The sequence below is a fragment of the Canis lupus genome, chromosome 14, assembly GCF_048164855.1.
Source record: "Canis lupus baileyi chromosome 14, mCanLup2.hap1, whole genome shotgun sequence".
NCBI classification, from domain to species: domain Eukaryota; kingdom Metazoa; phylum Chordata; class Mammalia; order Carnivora; family Canidae; genus Canis; species Canis lupus.
The window spans coordinates 33,403,200-33,424,198 of NC_132851.1; the positions used below are offsets into that span (position 1 = coordinate 33,403,200).

A 20,999-nucleotide genomic window follows, 5' to 3' on the forward strand; every position below is an offset into this window, starting at 1 on the left:
GTTTTTTGTTTTGTTTTGTTTTACTTTTTAGAGAGAAGAGAGAGGGGCTGGGGGGTCAGAAGGAGAGGGAGTGAGAGAATCTTAAGCAGGTTCCACACCAGCACAGAGCCTGATGAGGGTTTCGATATCACAACCCTGAGATCATGACCCGAGCTGAAATCAAGAGTTGGACACCCAACCAACTGAGCCACCCAGGTGCCCCTACTCATTTAGTTTAGAAACAAAGTATTTGAGTGCTTTCTATGTGATAGATACATGGGAACTAATAAAAGACATTCTTTTTTCTGCCCGTATTGAGTCTGTATAATGGGAGAGACAGATAAGAATCAGATATTCATACAAATGATTATAAAATTGCCATTCTGACGAGACTAAGGAGAGGTTTAATGTCTGAATGGTCATTCAGTGTGGACTAGGGAGTGCTGACCTAGCCATGTAGGCTGCCACAGGACCTCCCACCCCATTCCCTTTACACTCCTCCAAGACATGCTGACTTCTCTTGTTTTGAGTCTGGCTGGCCAGAACTCCATTGCTTAACCCAGGGTCACAAAGATTTTCTGCTCTGTTTTCTTTATATTTTTTATAGTATTAGTTCTGTCATTTAAATCTGTGATCAATTTTTTTTTTAAGATTTTATTTATTTATTCATGAGAGGCAGAGAGAAAGACAGAGACAGGAGAAGCAGGCTCCATGCAAGGAGCCTGATCTGGGACTTGGTCCCGGGATTGCAGGATCACGCCCCAAGCCGAAGGCAGACGTTCAACCACTGAGCCACCCAGGCGTCCCAATGTGTGATCGATTTTAAGTTAATTTTTATATATGGTGTGAAGTTAGTATCTGGATTTATCTTTTCCTATACAGATATGTAGCCAGTTGTCCCAGCACCGTATGTTGACAAGTCTGTCCTTCTATTGAACTGCAGCACCACTGTTAAAAATCAACGGAACATAAATGTGTAGATTTGTTTCTGGCTTCTCGGTTCTGTTCCATTGATTTATATACCTGTTCTCCTGCCAGTGTCATGCTCTTAATTGCTTTAGCGTTCTAGCAATTTGGTTTGAAATCCAGGTTATTGATTCTTTTTCAAAGAAAAAGTTCTATTTCAAAATTGTTTTGGCTATTCTGGCTCCTATGCACTTCTACATAGATTTCAGATCAGCTTGCCAATTTCTACCAAAAAGCCTCTGAGGATTTGACAGAGGATTTAATCTGTAGCTCAATTTGGGCATAATTTCCATCTTAACAATATTTAGTTTTCCAGTCCATGAATACAAAGTGTCTTTACTTAACAGATACTTTTTGTTTCTTTCAGCAGTGTTTTTTAGTTTTTGGGGTGCCAATCTTATACTTCTTTTGTTAAATTTCTAAATTTTATACATTTTTTGATACTATTGTGAATGGAACTTTTAAAATTTCATTTTCAGGGGTGAATGGCCTAGTCAGTTGAGCATCTGACTCTTGGTTTCAGCTCAGGCGGTGAGCTCAGGATTGTGAGAGCAAGCCTTTTATGGGCTCTGCACTCAGCATGGACTCTGCTTGAGATTCTCTCTCCCTTGCCCTGTACCTATCCCACTCATGCTCTTTCTCTCTCTCTTTCCCTCTTAAATAAATAAATAAATCTTCAAAAAACACTTCATTTCAGATGGTTTTACCAGAGTAGGGAAATTAAGTTGATTTTTTTTTATGCTGATCTTGTATCTTGTGACCTGTTGAGCCATTAGTTCTAGTGTGTTGTTTTGGCTTTTATCGACTTACCTGGGTTTATCACATACAGTCTCATGTTATCTGTGAATTAAGTAAGTTTTACTTCTTCATTTCAAATTTTACTGTGTTTAATTTTTTATTTTATTGTTCCCTTATACACTGCCCAGAACTTTGAATGCATTGCTGATCTGGAGTGGTGAAGATGGAATGTCTTTGCTTGTTGCTTTTAGTCTTTCACCATTAAGTATGATGTCAGCTGTAAGATTTTCCTTGCTACCCTTTACCTTGTGGAAGGAGTTCTTTTCTATTCCTGGGTGTTGAGAGTTTTATCGTGAAGCAGTATTTTGGATTTTGCCTCTTTTCTTTTTTTTGGTCCATTGAAATAATCAAGCGATTTGGCTCCTTTTTTCTTTCTCCCCTTTGGTGAATAATAGTGTATTGCATTAGTTGATTTTCAGATGTTAAGCCAACCTTGCATTCCTATGTGAAATCCCTATTACATGTTGCTAGATTTGATTTACTAATAGTTTGTTGAGGATCTTGACGTCTTTAATCATGAGGGATTCTGGCTTGTAGTTCAATATTTTTATATTTTTTGTGTTAATCTGCATATTTACCATTTCTGGTGCCCTTCGTCTCTCTGTGGATAGAGTTGCCGTATGATGCTACCTCATTTCAGCCCAAAGGACTACTAAAAAAAAATAATAATAATTTTGTTTTTCTCAGATTGTCTTTATTTCACTTACATTCTAAAAGATAGTTTATATAATTCCTGGTTGTCAGTCTTTTTTTCAGGTGGTAGAAGGCCAGTCTGCTGCTTTCTGGCCTTCATTGTTTTTGATGACAAGAGTCATTACTGATTTTATTGTTCTGTACATGCTCTGTTGCTTTTATCTTGCTGCTGCCAGGACTTTGTCTTTCATTTTCATTAATTTGACTATGATGTCGTATGCTTATCCTCCTTGCTCACTATGCTTTGTGGGTCCATAGGTATACATTTTTCTTAAAAAACATATGTGGGGGGATCCCTGGGTGGCGCAGCGGTTTGGCGCCTGCCTTTGGCCCAGGGCGCAATCCTGGAGACCCGGGATCGAATCCCACATCGGGCTCCCTGCATGGAGCCCGCTTCTCTCTCTGCCTGTGTCTCTGCCTCTCTCTCTCTCTCTCTGTGACTATCATGAATAAATAAATAAAATCTTTAAAAAAAAAAAAAACATATGTGGGATGTTTTCAGCCATTGTTTCTTTAAGATTTTTTTTTTTTTTTTTTTTTTTTTTGCCATTTTCTTTCTCCTCTCTCCCATCAGTCCTGGATTCCCATGATTCATATGTTGGTACACCTGATGGTGCCCTACACATCGCTGAGGCTCCTTTCTCTTCATACTTTCTTCTCTGTTCCTGACTGGGTAATTTTAATCAGCTTATCCTTAAGTTTGCAGACTCATTCTTTTGCCATCTCAAATCTGTTGTTGAGCTCCTTTGGTTAATTTTCATTGTAGTTGCTTTGCTTTCTTTTCTTTTTTTCTAAGTCTCTTTTTATGTCAGTCCAGTATCTGGGCCCTCTCCAAGACAGTTTATTCTTACTGCTTGCTTGTTCATTTTCTTTCTTTTCTTTTCTTTCTTTTCTTTTCTTTTCTTTTCTTTTCTTTTCTTTTCTTTTCTTTTCTTTTCTTTTCTTTTTTTCTTTCTTTTCTTTCTTCCTTTCCTTTCTTCCTTTCTTTTCTTCCTTCCCTTTCATTCCCTTTCCTTTCTTTTCTCTGTATATGGGTCATATTTCCTTGTTTCTTTGCATGTCTCTTCTGAAGACTTGTTTTTGAAAACTCCACACTTCAGATAACATAGCACATTTGCATTCTGATTCATTTTAGTCTCCAAGTGTTGTTGTTGCAGGTTTTTTTTTTTTTCTCTTCGTTTCTTTAGTAATTTAGTTGGACTAAATCTGCAAAGTCTGTCTATTTCATGATTTCCAGCTTTTTAATTTTTTTCCTTCTCACTTTTATTTTAAGCATGGCCTGATGGGTGTGCCCTCTGTGTCAGGATTGCTCAGACATCACCAGCGATTAGTCAAGCTGTGCTCACACACCTGTGTTAATAAGGCTTCTGCCCTCTGCTAATGGAATTGTGGGGGAGTACCCACAGGCTAGTTAGTTGTCAATCTGTCCTGGCCTTTACTTGTGACCTAGGTCTTAATCCCTTCATCTCCTTTGCACATGTAGAGTCACTGTCAGGGAAGGACATGTGGAAAGCTTTAAGCTCTCCAGTTTTTGCTGTCTGTGTGCATAGCCCTCCAAGCAGCAGAGATGTGCAGAGAGTGTACCAAGGCATACTCCATGGCAGTGAGGCTTCTGGGTAGTGTGCCAGACTGTTCCTTGCCCCACCCAAAACTTGAATGTTAGGCTTGCTGATTCTCTGGACTTCTATTTATTTGCTACCAAAATTGTTACTGATAGTGACAGTGCTGCTGGGCATGGGGGCTTTTCATACTTTATTCCAGATTAAGTGAACTTCCCTCCTGCTGCAGACTCTGAGTTTTCTTGGCTTTCCTTGTAGTGGAACTGACACATCATCAGGCTGGGGAGTTGGGAGAGCAGCACCCCCACACAAAATGCCCAGACTCCCACTTTTCCTACCTAACATGAATAAATTTACTGTATTTTCAATTTATTATATAACTTCAGTCAGTTCTGAGAGTCCCAACATAGTTAACTATGTGGACAACTTTTATTGTTGCTTTATATGGAAAGGCTTTGCTAAGCTCCTTGTTTAGCTGAACTACACATCCCGTATTCTCTCATTACATTACTTTTTTTTTTTTAAGATTTTATTTATTTATTTATGAGAGACACAGAGAGAGAGGCAGAGACACATGCAGAGGGAGAAGCAGGTTCCATGCAGGGAGCCCGATGTGGGACTCGATCCTGGGTCTCCAGGATCAGGCCCTGGGCTGAAGGCAGCACTAAACCGCTGAGCCACCCGGGCTGGCCTACATTACTTTTCTTTCTTCTTCTTCTTTTTTTTTTTTTTCTACATTACTTTTCTTAAAATCTTTTTTTTTTTTTTTAATTTTATTTATTTATTCATAGAGACACAGCTAGAGAGAGAGAGAGGCAGAGACACAGGCAGAGGGAGAAGCAGGCACCATGCAGGGAGCCTGATGTGGGACTCAATCCCGGGTCTCCAGGATCACACCCCGGGCTGCAGGCGGCGCCAAACCTCTGCGCCACTGGGGCTGCCCATCTTAAAATCTTATATTATTTTGTACCTCTGACCATATGAGCATGTGCAAAATTTCCCTTCATTCTTTTCAGTGCCTGCATAATATTTCATTATATGCATGTTTTAGAATTTATGTAATCAGTCTTCAAATAATGAACATTTATATTATTTCCTATAGACAGTAGTATAAACATTGATCCCAGGGTTAACCTTTGACAAAATCATTGGCATATTTGGGCAGATATATCTGAACAGGACATTCTTGGCAGAGAATCCACTAAATTTCAATGAATTATTTTTAATGATTTCATTTGAAAACTTTTTTCTCATTCTCTAGCTAAGACATTTAAATATGTACTAAAGTTACTGGACAGAAGAATCCCATGTGTACCTGTGTAATTAGAATTCTGATCACTTTTCCGCTCTTCACAATTGAAGAATTAATGTGATAATAGTTTCACTTTTCTGATAGGAGTTAAAATTATAATTTACTAATAACTAGTTTAAAGTATAGAATTATCATTTAGTGTATGCTAGCATACATAACTTACTTTCCCTCTTGATTTAAAATAATCATATTAAAGACCCAAGAAAATTATAACTATGGTGATTTATATCAATAGTTCTACCTGACTGAAACAGTCACTTAATGGTTTACAAAATTGTCTAACATCACAAAGCTGATAAGTCTAATTAATTGGTTAAATCCAGGCTTAACCGAGATGTGTTGACTAAGATTCCATAATTTATTTCTAACTACACAATTCATCTTCTTGAAAGTGTAGTTTTACAAAGATGATGTTTAAAATGTACTTTCATTCTAATTTTTGTGATACCATTGTAACAAGAGCAGTTTCTTTCTCCTTTTAAAATTTTTTTTCCTTTTAAAATTTTTAATGGTATTTTTGGATGCTGTGTTCTTTTTCCATGAATCTATTTTTGAACCACATGCAATTTTGTGTCACACCTCCTAGCACTTCTCAACAGGGCAAATATGTAGCACATTTTATTTAGCATGTGCTTTACAAATAATTTATTAATCTTCACACATTTTTAGTAAAATGGTAAGGAACATATTAATAGGCTTGTTTTAGAGAGGTTGAAATAATGATAGATTCCGATGATTCTTTTGAGACTGTAATACCCTAAATAAGTTAGAGAAAGCACCTCTATATGCAGGAAAATCTAGACTCCTGGTCCTGTGCCTTTCCCACTAATCTCATGGCTGGTTAAATTTGTCTTTATTTTCCTTCCCTTCCCCTTCCTCTGCAAGTGTTTGCTTATTATGGTTTCCAGCTTCCTTTTGACTTCCTTTTCAGCTGGTGTTCATGCTACTTTTCTTATTCATTCCACAGTGCCTTCCACTGCAGGCTTCAAATCCTTCTTTACATTTGGCTTTCGAAAAGTAAGGAAGAGATAGCAGATTTTTTTTTTTTATAAATGTACTAAGTATATTTCATATTTTTAACTCTAAATAATTAAGAAAACTATTGCCCCTGAACCTTTATTCACACTCAGGGGGCTTGTTTCTTCTATCCTAAGAGCATCCTTCCCACTCAGGCATCTGTCCTCCTCTTCCTCTTGGCAGAGCCTCACAGCTGGAAGACCCGCCTGCCTGTGCTGTATCTGTGACTTAACCCCACTCCCTCTCCATTCCCTCGAGATGGATGCCAGCTGCACCCTTGCCAGAACTACTGTTCCCCAAGTCAGGATTGGCTTTACTGTTGAGTCCCACGGGACTAGTACCTGGCTGCCTGACGGAATGTGAAGGTAGCACTGGCTCCTGGTGGCTTTCACAGGAGGATGACCTTTGTGTCCTTCCCAGCTGCTTGCCACCCATTTCCTGTCTCCCCCATGTGGCTTTTCTTCTGTGACTTTATGTCGATACCCAGAGCCCTTCTCTAGCTCCAGAATCTGCCCCAAGCAACCCATTTGTGTACGGAGGAATTCTTGCTAGAGGTCTGTCCACATAACCACCGTCAGGCTCAGTAATTCTCCCGAAGGACCCACAGGACTCAGAAAATCTGTTATACACTGTGATATGGTTTATTTCAACAAAAGGTTATAGATCAAAATCATCAAGAACAAGAACACAGGGCAAAGACCAAGTAAAGTCTGGCCTAGGCTTTCAGATGTCCATTCCTGGGGGAGTTACACAAGGGCACATTTAATTCTCCTAGCAGTGATGTGTGACAACACATGAGAGGTTGCTACCCAGTGAGGCTCACCTGTGCCGCAGTGCACAGCATTTTTACTGGGGAGCAGTCATGTACACATATGGCACCTGTGGACCTGACCTCAGCTTCTCACAGTCCACCACACCACCCCATTTCTTGAGCCAAAACAAAGGTTCCCCACTAATCCCCTCAGTAGGTTTAGAGGTAATCACCCAGGGGCCAGTCTTGACTCCAGGCCCTGCTCCGTGCTGTGTAGGGCCAACAGAACCTTTTCCTTGTCCACTTCTGTTTACGTATTTTTAACTTCTAAATTTCCAATTATTATGTGTCATTGCTATGAGATACCTCAATTCTAATATGTCATAGACCATCATGGATTCAACCTCAACAAAACTGATTACAACACAACTGTACAAAACTGATTACAACACAGTATCACTGTTACTGATCCTTCTTATTTTCCAGATGCCCACTGACTTTCTTGACTTTGCCAATATACCCTCCCCCTGCTGATCTAGGATATCACCACTTCTAATAAAATTAAACATTTTAAACAGTGCCAAGTCTACCTTTCCTCATACTTCCTGCCACTTCCCTACTCCAGGTCATCTTTACCATATACGGGAATTACAAGCTTCCATCTGGAATTTCTGCCTTGAGTGTGTTTTTTTTTTCCATTTAATATATTTATGGAGATATAAATCACATAACAAAATTCACTCCTATGAAGTATACAATTCAGGAGCTTTTTGTGTATTCATAGAATTCTGCAGCTGTCACCATAACCTAGGACCATTTTTATTACTCCCCAAGTAAACCTCTTAATGAACATGACTCCCCATTCATCTTTCTCCCTATTCAACCACTAATTTATTTATTTATTTATTTATTTATTTGCTTTTTACACATCCTTTATGGAGATATAATTCACATACCCTACAGTTCACCCATTTAAGGTATATAGTTCACTGACTAATTATGCATTTACAGTTATGCAGCCATCACCATAATCTGTTTTAGACTTTCATCATCCCCCAGAGCAGCCCCGTATCTGTAAGCAAGTACATTCCATTCCAGTCCCCTACTGTCCCTCACTTTTCTGTCTCATGCCACCAGTAATCTCTCTCTATGGACTTGCCTGTTTTTGACATTTTGTATAAATCAGAACAATATGTATAGTCTTTTGTCCTGCCTTCTTTCTGTTAGCATACTGTTTTCAGGGTTCATTCAAGTTGTTTTTCATTGCTGGATGATATTCTATTGTATGGATATACCATGTCTTATTTGTCCTTTCATTATTAGTTGAGGACTTTGGTTGGGGTCATTTCCATTTTTTGGCTGTTATAAAGAATGCTGCTGTGAACGTTCACGTACAGATTTTTGGGTGGACGTATGTTCTCGCTTTCTTGGGTATGACCGAGGAGTGGAAATACTAGGTTATATGGTAGCTCTCTTTAACTTTTTGTTTGTTTGTTTGTTTGTTTAACATTTTTGAGGCAGTGCTAACTGGTTTTCCCAAGTGGCTAGACCATTTTTCATTGCCACCAGCACAGTATAAAGCTTCCATTATCTTCAGTGTTCTCCTTGTTATTATAGTACCACTTGTTAGAGAGACTGTTAGAACATCCATCTATAGTAACTATGCCTGGGCTCCCAATTCTATTTTATGGATCTTTATGTCTACTCTTTAAGCCAGTACTACACAGTCTTTGTTACTATGGCTTTGTGGTAAGTTTTGAAGTGGCAATATATTAGTCCTCCAACTTTGTTCTTTCTTAAAATTGTTCTGGATATATAAATCACTTGGGTTTTCAGATGATTTTAGCAAAAAAGCCCGCTGGAATTTTGATAGAGATTTCCTTGACTCTAGATCAGTCTGGGAGGTGGGAGAGTAGGGCAGGGATATTGTCATCATAACAATATTAGGTCCTTCTGCCCTTGAATATTGGATATCTTTCCATTTACCTAGATTTTGAAAAATTCCTTCCAACACTATTTTGTAGTTTTTAGCGTACAAATCTTGCTCTTATTTTGTTAATTATTTCTAAGTATGCTGTTCTTTATGATGCTACTCTAAGTGGAATTATTTTCCTAATTTTATTTTTGTATTGTTCATTATTAGTATAAAGAAATAAAATTGATTTTGGTGTATTTTTTTAAGATTTTATTTATTTATGAGAGACATAGAGAGAAAGAGAGAGAGAGGCAGAGACACAGACAGAGGGAGAAGCAGGCGCCATGCAGGGAGCCCGACGTGGGACTCGATCCTGGGTCTCCAGGATCAGGCCCTGGGCCGAGGGCAGCACTAAAACGCTGAGCCACCAGGGCTGCCCTGATTTTGGTGTATTGATATCATTATATTGTGCAGCCTTGTGTAATGTGATTATTAACTCTATTGATGTTTTTGTGGATTCTTTGTGATTTTATATATACAGGATTATGTCATCTATGAATAAAGATTATTTGGTGCTTCCCTTCTAACCTGAAGACCATTTATTTCTTTTTCTTACATAATTGTCCTGACTAGAACCTCAAGTAAGTGTTGGGTAGAAGCGGTGAGAGTAGACATCCTTGTCTTGTTAACCTTATCTTAGGATGATTCTTTTACTTTTTTTACTATTAAATATGATGTTAACTATGGGTTTTCCTAGTTTGTTGAGTGTTTCTATCATTAAAATATATTGGATTCATCTCACAAGTGGTTTTTTTCTGTATTAAAATGATCATGTTTTGTTCTTTATTTTTATGGTATTACATTAATTGACATTTGATTTTAAACCAATTTAGCAATTCTGATATGTTTTACTTTCTTTGTGTGTATATTTCCCCCTTTTATTTTGTTTATGCTCTTGGGTTTGGCTTCCTAATTTTTTTGAGAGCTTTTGTATCTGTCCTCACAGAGATATTTATCTAAAGGTTTCTTTTCTTGTAATGTTTTTGTCTGTTGTGGTACCCAGACCTACTGGCTTTATAGAAAGAATGAGAAAATGCTCCCTCTTCATTCATTTTTTTGGAAGTTTGTGAAGGATTATCACTAATTCTTCATTAATTGTAGAAATCACCGTTAAAGTCTTGTGGGCCTACACTTTTCTTTGCAGGACATTTATAAAGTACTAATTTAGTCTCTTGGTTTATCTGTCAAATTTTCTGTTTCTTCTTGAGTCAGTATTGGTAGTTTGTGTCTTTTTAGGAATTCATACATGTCATTCTATCATCTTAGTTACCTAATTTGATGGCATACAATTGTTTATAATATTTCTAAAACACAAACCTAGATATGCAACTCTCCTCCTTAAAGCTATTGAGTGCTTTTTAGTACCCTTAATTCTAAACCTTTAAAGTTATATTTAAAATGACTTAAGGCTTTGTTTACAAATTTGGTTTCTGCTACCCACTCCACTTTGAGACCATCCCCCCTACTATCTCCCCACCCGCTCACCACACACACACACACACACACACACACACACACACACAGAGGTCCTTCTTATAATTCAGCCACATAGCACTTCTTCCAGTTCCCTACGTCCCGTTTCTTTGGGTCTTAAAAAATGCTTTTTTTCTCTATCTAGAGTACTCTACTGCCCCTCTTCTGGTAACTAGTTCACACCCATCCTTAGATGACACTTGTAGAGAATCTGCTCTATAGCAGCTGCCCACAGCTAAGTTAGATGACATTCCTTTTTGCCATTTAGACCTGAACTTTCCTTTTATTGTGAAACAGATCACACTTTTATTTTTTACATTCCTTTCTTGATGACTATTGAATGGGGTTGGAGATATTCAGGAAAGGATCAATCAAGGAGAATCAAGGATGACTCCCAGGGTTTCTCAGTTGAATATTTAAACAATAATGTAACATAAAAAAGAGCAAGTTTCCAAGAATAAGATGTATTCAGTTTTGAAAATGGTGCATGTTTCTAGTATAATAACCAAATGGAAATGTACAAGAAAAATGTGTACATTTGGTTTTTAATTTCAGTTAAGCTATCATGTTATATGTATGTCTTTCTCCTATGCTTGATTGTGAGCTCCTTGGCTGCAGGGATCCTGGCTTGCTCCTTTGGTTCTGTTAGTTGGCATTTCACAGATGCTCAGTAATTACTAGTTGAATTGAGTTGTAAATAACAATGCCATGTCTGTATATGGTATTTTAATTTTATTATAAATATCTCACTTGGAAAGTATGCCCAGCAGAAGGAGTAATGGCTGATTGTAGAAAATTTTAGTTTGGGGGAAAATACTGTTTTTCCCCCCTTTTTAATAACAATCTGTTGATGCATTTTCATTTCAACAAACTCAAATCTTACTTTATTAATTCAACTGTTTTCCTTGCCCTTTCTATTAAAAATTGTTTTATTCTTGTCCTAAATACTTTTGTATTTTTCACATGAGGTGAATTATGCTATCTTCTGTCTTTTATGTAGGACTATAATGATGAAATCAGGCAAGCACAGCTCCAGGAATTAACATATTTGAATGGTGGTTCAGAAAATGCTGATGTACCAGTTGTTCGAGGGAAACCCACCTTGCGTACAAGAGGTGTACCAACCCCAGCAATAACCAGGTAGGTGTAATTAATTGACTTACTTTTTTAGTTGTTAGAATAGGCAACAGTCTTAATGTCATCAGTTTTAATGTCTCCTTTATTAATAATCAAGCAGCTCTATCAGTGTATCAATATCAATATAAAGCCTGTAAGAATATATTCAGACATTAAGATGTCGTAATTAAGGGGATTCACTTTGTTTGAACAGAGATATTCCTGGGTTTAACTAGAACCTGTACCACTTATTGGCTAATGACTATAGACAAGTTTATTTTTCACTCTAACATTAATTTTTTAATTGTTTAAATAGCTTCTTTTAAAGTAATAGCATTGATATGCAGTTGAGGTCTTGGTGGCATGTGCCTTCCCCTTAGAGGACCAGATTAGGCTAGTTCTTTGCCACATCTCCAGTGTTAAGTGCAATGTCAGGCACCAAGTGAGTATCCAAAAGCCTGTTGTCATTTTATTTACTGTGAATGCTCTATTCTATCTGAAAACCCAGCTGGTCCAGGTACATAGAACTTTTTTTTCTGTTTTTGGATTGACGACTACTTTTAAGATGAAAAATGTTTTAATGAGTTCATAAGACAATTTAAGCAAACCCATATATTGAGATATGACTCTCTCAGATTCATTTGAAAATTATTTTTAATTTTTTAATCTTTGCATCCCACAGAATTTAGTAGAAAAAAGTAACAGATTTTTCACTGGTGACTATATATATTTCTTCAGATAGAATTTTGCATGAAATTATTTAAAATAGCAGTCTTTTATATCTCCAAGTTCATTTGAGGGAGTAAAAAGTCAGTTTTCTCATTGAGTGTTGCTGACCAGTGCATTGTCAATGAGAGCAATTACAGGTAGGTGATATTGTAATATAAAATAAATAGGTCCGGTCATGGTACCAAGTGGGTTTTCTCTATTAAAAAAAAAAAAAGGCTAAGAATAATGGGGTTGCTGTTGATGGTTTAATGAAATAATTTATTTAGGTATTCATTAAATGGTAAATCCCTTTCCTTTTCATTTCTTCTACCATTATATTTACTTTAAATCATAAGAAATTACAGTTGACCCTTAATCATTGTGGTGGGTGGGGTACTGACCCATGTATAACTTTTGGCTCCCCCAAAACTTAACTACTCATAGCCTACTGTTGACTAGAAGCCTTACTGGTAATACCACTGATTAACACCTATTTTTATGTTGTGTGTATTAAATGCTGTATTATTACAATAAGATAAGGTAGATAAAAGAAAATGTTATTAAGAAATTCACGAGGAGGAGAAAATACATTTACACTACTGTACTGTATTTACTGAAAAAAATCCACATGAAAGTGGACCCATGCAGTTCAAACTTGTGTTGTTCAAGGGTCAATCGCGCTTACTTGCTGCGTTAGCATGCTATGGCTGCTGGGATGAATTACTACAAATTTGTGACTTTAAACAATATTTATCAATTCTGGGGGCTAGATGTCCAAAATCAGTATCGGCCAGGGCATGATCAAGGTGTTCATGGTGTTCCCCTTGTAGAGGAGAATCCTTCCTGGCCCCTTGCAGCTCCAGGTGCCAGCCCGCCTTGACCTGTGGCCGTACCTCTCTGGTCTCCCTATCCGTCTGCATGTTGATTTCTGTCACGTCTATCTTTAATCTCAGTTCACTTTCCTCTCACATGGGGCAGTATTTAGGGCCCACCTGGATGATCCAGGGCACTCTCCCCACCTCAAGATGCTTACCTGATACATCTGCAAAGGCCCTTTTTCTAAAGAAGGCAGCATTCACGGAATGGATATCCTGGATGGACAGCGTAGAGAAGGGAGTGCACCCGGTGCTGCTGCTCAGGGCACTTTTTAGGGGATGCTCTGTTCCTTAAACCAGATCTGCCATTTTGACTGAAGACTATGTCTCATTTCATTGTCAAGTTTTAAATTAAGTGGAAAATGTTAGGCTATGACCAGATGAGGAAGGCAGAAGCTTTCTGGTTTTTAGAGAATCTGGAGAAACACCTCAGTCCATCCAGGTGAAAAATTATTCCTCTTAATGACAGTGTGTACATTGCTTGCCCTTGAAAGCCTTTCCACTGCCTTGACAGGTGACATTCTGTGAGGCAACCGTGTCTCGGCTTGTGGTGGAGTGTGGCTGGTTAGTGCTCAGCACTGGGTAGAGCACTTGACACCCACCCCACCTCAGGACGCTTTGTTTGGGCGTCACGTCATAGGCAGACACAGGCACCATGTCCGGCGAGCCTTCCTGGTCCCCTCGTGGAGAGTGATCATCCCCGAGTCCCAAAGCTGGGGTACAGCATTTATCATGCTGAAGTCTACCTTTTTTATTTGTTCACATTTTTTAAAATTTTTTATTTATTTATTATAGTCACAGAGAGAGAAAGAGAGAGGCAGAGACATAGGCAGAGGGAGAAGCAGGCTCCATGCACCGGGAGCCCGACATGGGATTCGATCCAGGGTCGCCAGGATCACGCCCTGGGCCAAAGCAGGCGCCAAACCGCTGCTTCACCCAGGGATCCCATTTGTTCACATTTTCATTGGCTACTCCTCATTATAATGTAAACCCCTAAGGGCTCTTGTGTCTCTAGGATCTGGCATAAAGGAATCACTCAGTAAATCATTGTTAAGCGAATATGGTACAATGGCAAATCTGTCAGGCTCTTTCTGATCACGTGTCGATCACTTATAACATTTTGTGTTAATGTAGTTCGAAGTGGACTGACTGAATGTCCTAGGGCATTAGCTTTGTGGCAATAGTCACATGATTATCAGCATTTGGGAATTTCAGAGTGGAACAGGTTATTACTGGAGTCTTCAAGAATGTCCCCCACCATTACCACTTCAGGATACTTTCTGCTAAAAGATGTAAATGACCTAAAATTAAATCCTGCAGTGGAAGTAATATGTGTTTTAATAAAACCTTTCATTTCAGTTTCAAGTGAGAGAACTAAACTTAGACCTTTTTTAGCACAGGAGGTAAGGAATTTCCTGACTTGTAGTCTGTCCTGTGTGGTGCCTCCAGAAACGCTGCCTTGAAACAGCCTCCCTGGCCCTTCGCATAGACCCCAGGAGAGAAGGGATCGTAGAGTTGAGGCCCCTCCAGGCAGCACGCTTCGGGCAGGTCCTCTCCACCCTGCCCTGCTGTCTAGCACTCTGGGCTAGGCTGTCTTGAACCTGCGAAGATGCTCCCCTCCATCCCTTCTTCAGAACAGCTGGCTTGTTCCCTGTTGCCTTCCTGCTTGTCCCCCTTTCCTCTGGCCATTCCCCCTTGCTCCCAGGAAGCGGGCAGTCTTACCTCCCTGCATTTGAGACCAGAAGCAGCAGGAGGAGGAATGGACCCAGCAAATGAAGCCAGTCTTTCTGAGTACTGAATGCATGTTCATCGGTACTGGGTGCTGGATGTGGTGGTTTTGACCAAGGACACGAAGCTGACACAGTCACTCAAGGCTTCTTATAAGCTTTCGTTAAATTGGGGAAATTTTCACCTCTGATTTCTGTAAATATTTTACCTCTCCTTTTCTCTCTTCTCTTTTGTGGACTGAAATTCCACATTAAATCTTATGGTGACATTTCCCAAACTACATGCCAAGGTGCTGGGGTGCTGCAGCATTTCCCAGGACCCCCACAGTCCTCAGCATCTTGTAGATGCCGCTCGAGCTCTCCACTTAAGGTAATTGTTTGTAGTTTCAATATTAGATTGTGCTCCACTGACTTATCTTTGTAAAACTGCTATTTTAGCAGTTGCTCTATTAAACAATAAGTAGCCACAATTCCTTTGCCTACAGGGCACTACAAAACTTCTCAAACATGGGGTCACAGGACACTGCCATTTACATGTCCTCATCCACATTGATCTTCACATGATTTCACTTACTCTTTTTTTAAAGTTGATCATAAGTGATATCACAGATGCTAATGATTGTTGTAGTGATTGAAAATAATATATTTTCCCCATAATGTATGAGGTTATGAGAAATGTTGTCAGGAAAACTGAATAGTTAATAGAAGGGTCATAAATATTTCACCAGTATATAATATGATTTGTATTAACCTACCAATCTATATTTAAAAAGTGTTCTTTTTTTATTATTAAGGAAAGGGTGGATATAGGAAAATGACAAGATATTTCTTTTTCTACTAGTCCACGTCATAGACATTTTCAACTAAAAAATAACAACAACCCTGTCTTGGGATGTAACTTAAATTATTTGATTCCCTATTGGACTTACCTTCTCAGGACATTGTACCACCAAACTATTAGAACAGAGGTCATACTCCTCCCTTCTGATTTAATAAAAATCTAAGCATGGTACATGACATGTGTGCCCCACTTCCCAGGCAGAGTGTAGTAGAGGACTTTCCTAGGAAATGAGTTTCTCTGCTTTTCTTGCCATAAGGCACACTGGATTCCTTCCGCCAAGCTCCTGCCTCCTTCCTCAGGATCCACTGGCTCTCTGAACCAGGGCTCCCTGATGGCTATCAGTGAGTGGCCATCCTAGAGTGAATTAGGGGAAACGAGGAGAAAATGTGTCATTTCTTTTAAGATCATTTTAATAGGCTTTGGGAAGACAAAAACCAAGGCAAATAATGTTGCAAGTAGTGTAAGAACTTCCGACAAACCCTTGTGATTCAGAAGCAGCCAGGGACAGGCAGGTAAGAAGGGCAGCTGAGCGTGGTTCTCCTGGTTACAGCTTGGCCAACTATGCACACGTCAAGTGCAGCATAAGGCCAGATGAATGTTCTCGGCCCTCCTGCAAGCCTCAGTACCAATGGGTGGAAGATTTTGACAATTGATTTTTCCCAACAATAACGTTAAACAAGATCTATTGATGAGCTGAGACAGTTTGGGGCAGATGGAATCCAACGAGTGTGTTCATGTGCAGTGGGAATCTCCTCCCACCACACCCTGGTTTTCAGAAGCTTTAACATATTTCTTCCTCTTTGAAAATCAGTCAGTCTGTTCCTGCTGTTAGGTCATTTAATGTCACAGAGTTTCTTTGAGCTCTTTCTGTGACAGGGATTGAAGTTACAGAGATGGCTAAGTCATCATTTTGACATCAGGGAGTTTAAGAAGTGAAAGAGAAACAAGTAATTATGGCAGAATGGCATAAATAGGGGCTGGGGGATGTGAAGACAAGTGGAATGGAAATAGAAATGAGGGTGAAAATCATTTTGAATGGGGCACGTGGGTATCAGGCAGGATAGTGTTGGAGGGAAGTTATCCCGAGCAGAGGGGCAGAGACTGGAAAGCAGAAAAGACAGGAAGTCTTTGCTTGGAATTAGCATGTGGCTGTGTGGAGAAATCAGTCCCCTGGCTCTTTTCAGCTGTAGGGCCTCTGGGAGTTTCTCTCAGTGCTAAGCCTTGGTTTCCTTGACTGTAAAATGGAAATAGGACAGTGGGCATATGCTAATCTGAACCCAGCCTTATTTTTATCATGTCCCATTCAGGCCCAACTGTTCCATGATTCCTTTACCCATTACTCAAAATGATCCCACACCACAACTTGAATTCTTATGGAGGACCCTGGGCAAAGTATACATCTCTCTTAAAGTCCTTTACTACAGCGACCTTGTTATGAGAGAGGGAGGCTAGTCCTGTGTAGTTGCAAAGGCTGCAATAGAGCTGTTAGTTAGAAATAATAAAGACTTTTGCGACTTTTATTTTTAAATGAAGAAGAAAGGTAAAAGCATGCTAATGATCAGAATTGGGAGACAGTGACAGGCTTCATAGTAAGGAGTGAGGTCGCTGTCATCGGGGGGTACATCGCTGGCAGGACAGTGACAATTCGTACATTTCTTGCACTTTATAAGAGGTTGTGCTTCTCACACACTGTCCTACACTGTCAGTAATTTTACCAATAACTAGTTGGCAGCTTCTTAGAGAAGAAACAAATTGCCTTGGATTTATTTTATGCTCTCTACAATGTAGGATAATGAAACAGTTGCTCATGAAATTTTTTTTTTAATTGTGTTGGAGACCGGATGGATCACAGAATGAAGAAAAGTAGTAGCAACTGGGTTTCATAACACGTCTGCTAAATTCTGGGTCAAAACAGGGGCAGCAGCACTCGAGAGGTTGTTGGAAATATAGGATGGCAGTCCCCACCCCAGACCTGCCAATTCCCGGCTCTGCCCTGACACAGGGCCTGGGTGATGAGGATGCAGAACTGGGGACGTGCTGCGCTAGAACCACATTTCAGATCATCTCTAAAGGTGCTAAGAGTAAGGGCTTTCTTTGGTCCTCGTTGTCTCTGATGATTTCTTTTGCACGTTCTGAGGGGTTATTACTGAGGCTGCGTTCACGTTTGCTTGCATTGAGCCTCTCATTCACTTGTCAATCCCTGGCAAGAAGGAAAGGTCTCTGAGTGATTAAGCTTCTGTCACAGAAAACCACAGAGATGAAGCAAAGTTGCCCATGACTTTGTTAGGGAGTCTGTAGGAGAGATAATTGCCCCTCAGGTGGTGAGTGCACCAGGGCGTGGGCCTCAGCTCTCTGGAAGCTGTGCTTCCCGCTGTGCTACTGGTGGTACCACGCTAAGACCCTGCCACCGGCTCCCTCCGGTACCCAGCGATCAGCTGTGGGTCTCACTCAGTTAATGATGCCAGGCTGGCTCGAGCATTCAGGGCTTCTGCCACCAAATTCATTGTTTCACCCTATGCTATTTGCTCCTCATAATATTTATACACAAAAGCCAAACAGTGTAGTCGTATATGTTTATGCTCTTTCTCTCCCAATCTGCATTATTGCTGCCAAATGTATGGAGTGTACAGAAAGGTGCTTTTGCTAACTGTGATGAGAACTGACATGAGCTGTACCTTCCATCTCTTCTTTCTTTCGTTCTCCAATAAGCAGCCCAAGGAAGGTGTCAGGACAGATTCCAAATGGAGGACTGTGTAATAATACCGCTTGCAAAGTGCCTGTGTTGGGGTAGGCACTTTATACTGCCATGTGTAACCTTCACGGCCGTCTTGCAAGAGCTGGGTATTATTGAGGCCATTTTACAGGTAGAAAACTGAGTCTCAGCAACCAAGTGACAGAGCAGATCTGAATATGGGAATGTTGGAACTCAAAGCCTGTACTTTTTCATCACATCCTAAATCCTCTGTCAGTCTGTAAATAATTGGTTCTTGATTAATCAGTAACTTTGTATTCAGTCACTTAAAGCATTATTCCCATGAAAGTGCCTGTTCACAGACCTTTCTAGATTATTTCCATATCTGAGTTTCAAACCAGGAATCAGGGTCTCGCTGCTGAAGAATGCAAACAGAACTGTGACCGTCACACCTATTCATCTGCTTATGGAGCTTAATATTCATGTGTGTGATCTTCCTGCTTTCCCATTAGCCTCATTCTCAACAGTGTGGCAACCTAATTTTATTAATTTGAATCAATTTTTGAAGTAAAAAGAATAATGAATTCCCACTGATTATCATCATCTCATCTAACAGACATTTTTTTTTCTCTACTTGTCCCCATGTTTTCAGTCTAGCTGTTAAATTTTACCCTGAACTTCGTTCGTAGCACTCAGTGGATACTTGGCAGGATGATCGGATTTTTATGTTAGCCTGCTACTTGCCCCCATGTCTTCCTCTCGCCAGAGTGTCCTTTAAAGTAACTGCTGTTTCACACAATTCTCATGGAATTTCAAACACTTAAAAAGGAATCTTTAAAGGATCTTTCATAGATAAGTATCTAGAGCTACATATATCAGAATACTTGTCTGAAATTCTGTAACAGACACTTTAGTATGATTCCATATACCCAGAGGGCACATAACCAAACAGTGTTGATGATGCTGGGAAAGAATTGTGAGCTTCTTGAGTATACAAATTTATGTCTTTCAATTTTTTGGAAGACTTAAATTTATAGATTCAGAAAACACGCTAAATATTCTGTGGTCTATATAGTGCCTTGGATGGCGGGGATGGGGTATTAGATGAGGAAGCAGGAGCTTTAGTTTGAATAAACACAGATTAACTGAAATATCACATAGGAATAGGTTGTACTGTAAGGAGAAACTACTCTCTTCTCTAATCATGTTGAAGATGTTTCTAGATATATCCCGGAGATAAAAAGAGGAGTAAGACTAGAAATTACAGTGTCTGTCATTGCAATTCAGAATGATTGAAATTTGCATGAATTGTTAGGTACTTTCTGTGTCCTGTGTCATTTTTCCTACACAGTACCGCTAAGAAACAGTTTGTATAACCCACTTCACTCTGGAGGAACTGGTTTGGAAAGTTCAGACTTGATTAGCTTGAGTGTTAACTGGAAGGCAGAAGTTAAGACAAGTGTAGTGAATAACTGAATTCAGGTCTGACTCCAGTGTCCTTTCTCTTGACCAGCATGTTCACTAAACCAATTTTTATGGCCTACGATGAACAAAAACAGACCTAATTTACAATTCTTATAAAAGGAATAATACAAGTTACCTAAGGGTGGAAGTCTTAGAACTTGCATCTTTTCGATGGCCTTAAAGTTTGGAGAAGTACTGGTCAGGTTTTTTGTAAGATGTCCCCCATTTGGGATGGGTCTAATGTTTTTCTCAAGATTAGCCTGGGGTTAAAGGTTTGGGGAACAAACCCCACAAAGGTGAAGTGTCATTTTCATCACATTGTGTCAAGGATCCATATTGTCCACAGGACTCAGTGCAGCTGATCTTGCCTTGGTAACCTGGCTGAAGTCATATTTGTCAGGTTTCCTCACTTTTTTCCCCCCACGAAGGATCGAATACCTGCATAAATTATTGGAATATTTTTTCTCTTCTCTCCAACTTATTATTTCAATCATTTGTTTATGTTAGTGTGGACTTATGGGTGTTTATTCATTGTATACAGTGGGTTAAAATTCAGTAATGCTTATTCTTTTTACTCAAGTTGTTTTAGCTTTGGTTACTGGGTGTTCTTTGAGTTGGCTCCCCTGCTCCTTCCACATACCCTCAAAAAATTTTTATTGGTTATTTTACATTCATTTCTTTATCTATTTTTGAGCACTTCCTTACTTGCTGCTCTATAAGTTGCCCTAGCATCATCTTGCACACTTCCTGCTCTAGTCCTGGACACTGCCATTTCTCCGAGGAGCCTTGGTTCCTTTCATTGGAGGGTGGGAGAGACCAAGATCTGAATGCGGGTTCTGCTCCTTGCTGCTGGTATGTCCTCGCTTCTAGGCCCTGTCAGCTAACAGAGTGAGGAAGCATATGTATGCTGCTAAGCCATATCTGCACATGTTTCTATGTGTGACCACCTGTACCCAGAGTAAATGGATCAAGAGTTCATACTGATGTCTCCGATTCCAATCCATGACCATAGTGTTCATTCTAGCCTCTTCCCCTCGCTTATCTGTAACCGTC

The 20,999-nt window shown here is 39.5% G+C and overlaps 1 protein-coding gene across 20 annotated transcripts in view; it reads left to right on the top strand.

The window, feature by feature from the left end:
- Positions 1–20,999, top strand: part of KHDRBS3 (KH RNA binding domain containing, signal transduction associated 3) — a 185,743-nt gene that overhangs the window by 88,754 nt on the left and 75,990 nt on the right. For all 20 annotated transcript variants that reach the window (XR_012006862.1, XR_012006863.1, XR_012006868.1 and 17 more), the window contains exon 5: positions 11,524–11,663. Coding sequence is in view for 12 of the 20 variants with exons in the window: in XM_072774609.1 (XP_072630710.1) it covers positions 11,524–11,663 (140 nt within the window). In the remaining 8 variants the exon portion in view is untranslated. The remainder of the gene's footprint in view (positions 1–11,523; positions 11,664–20,999) is intronic.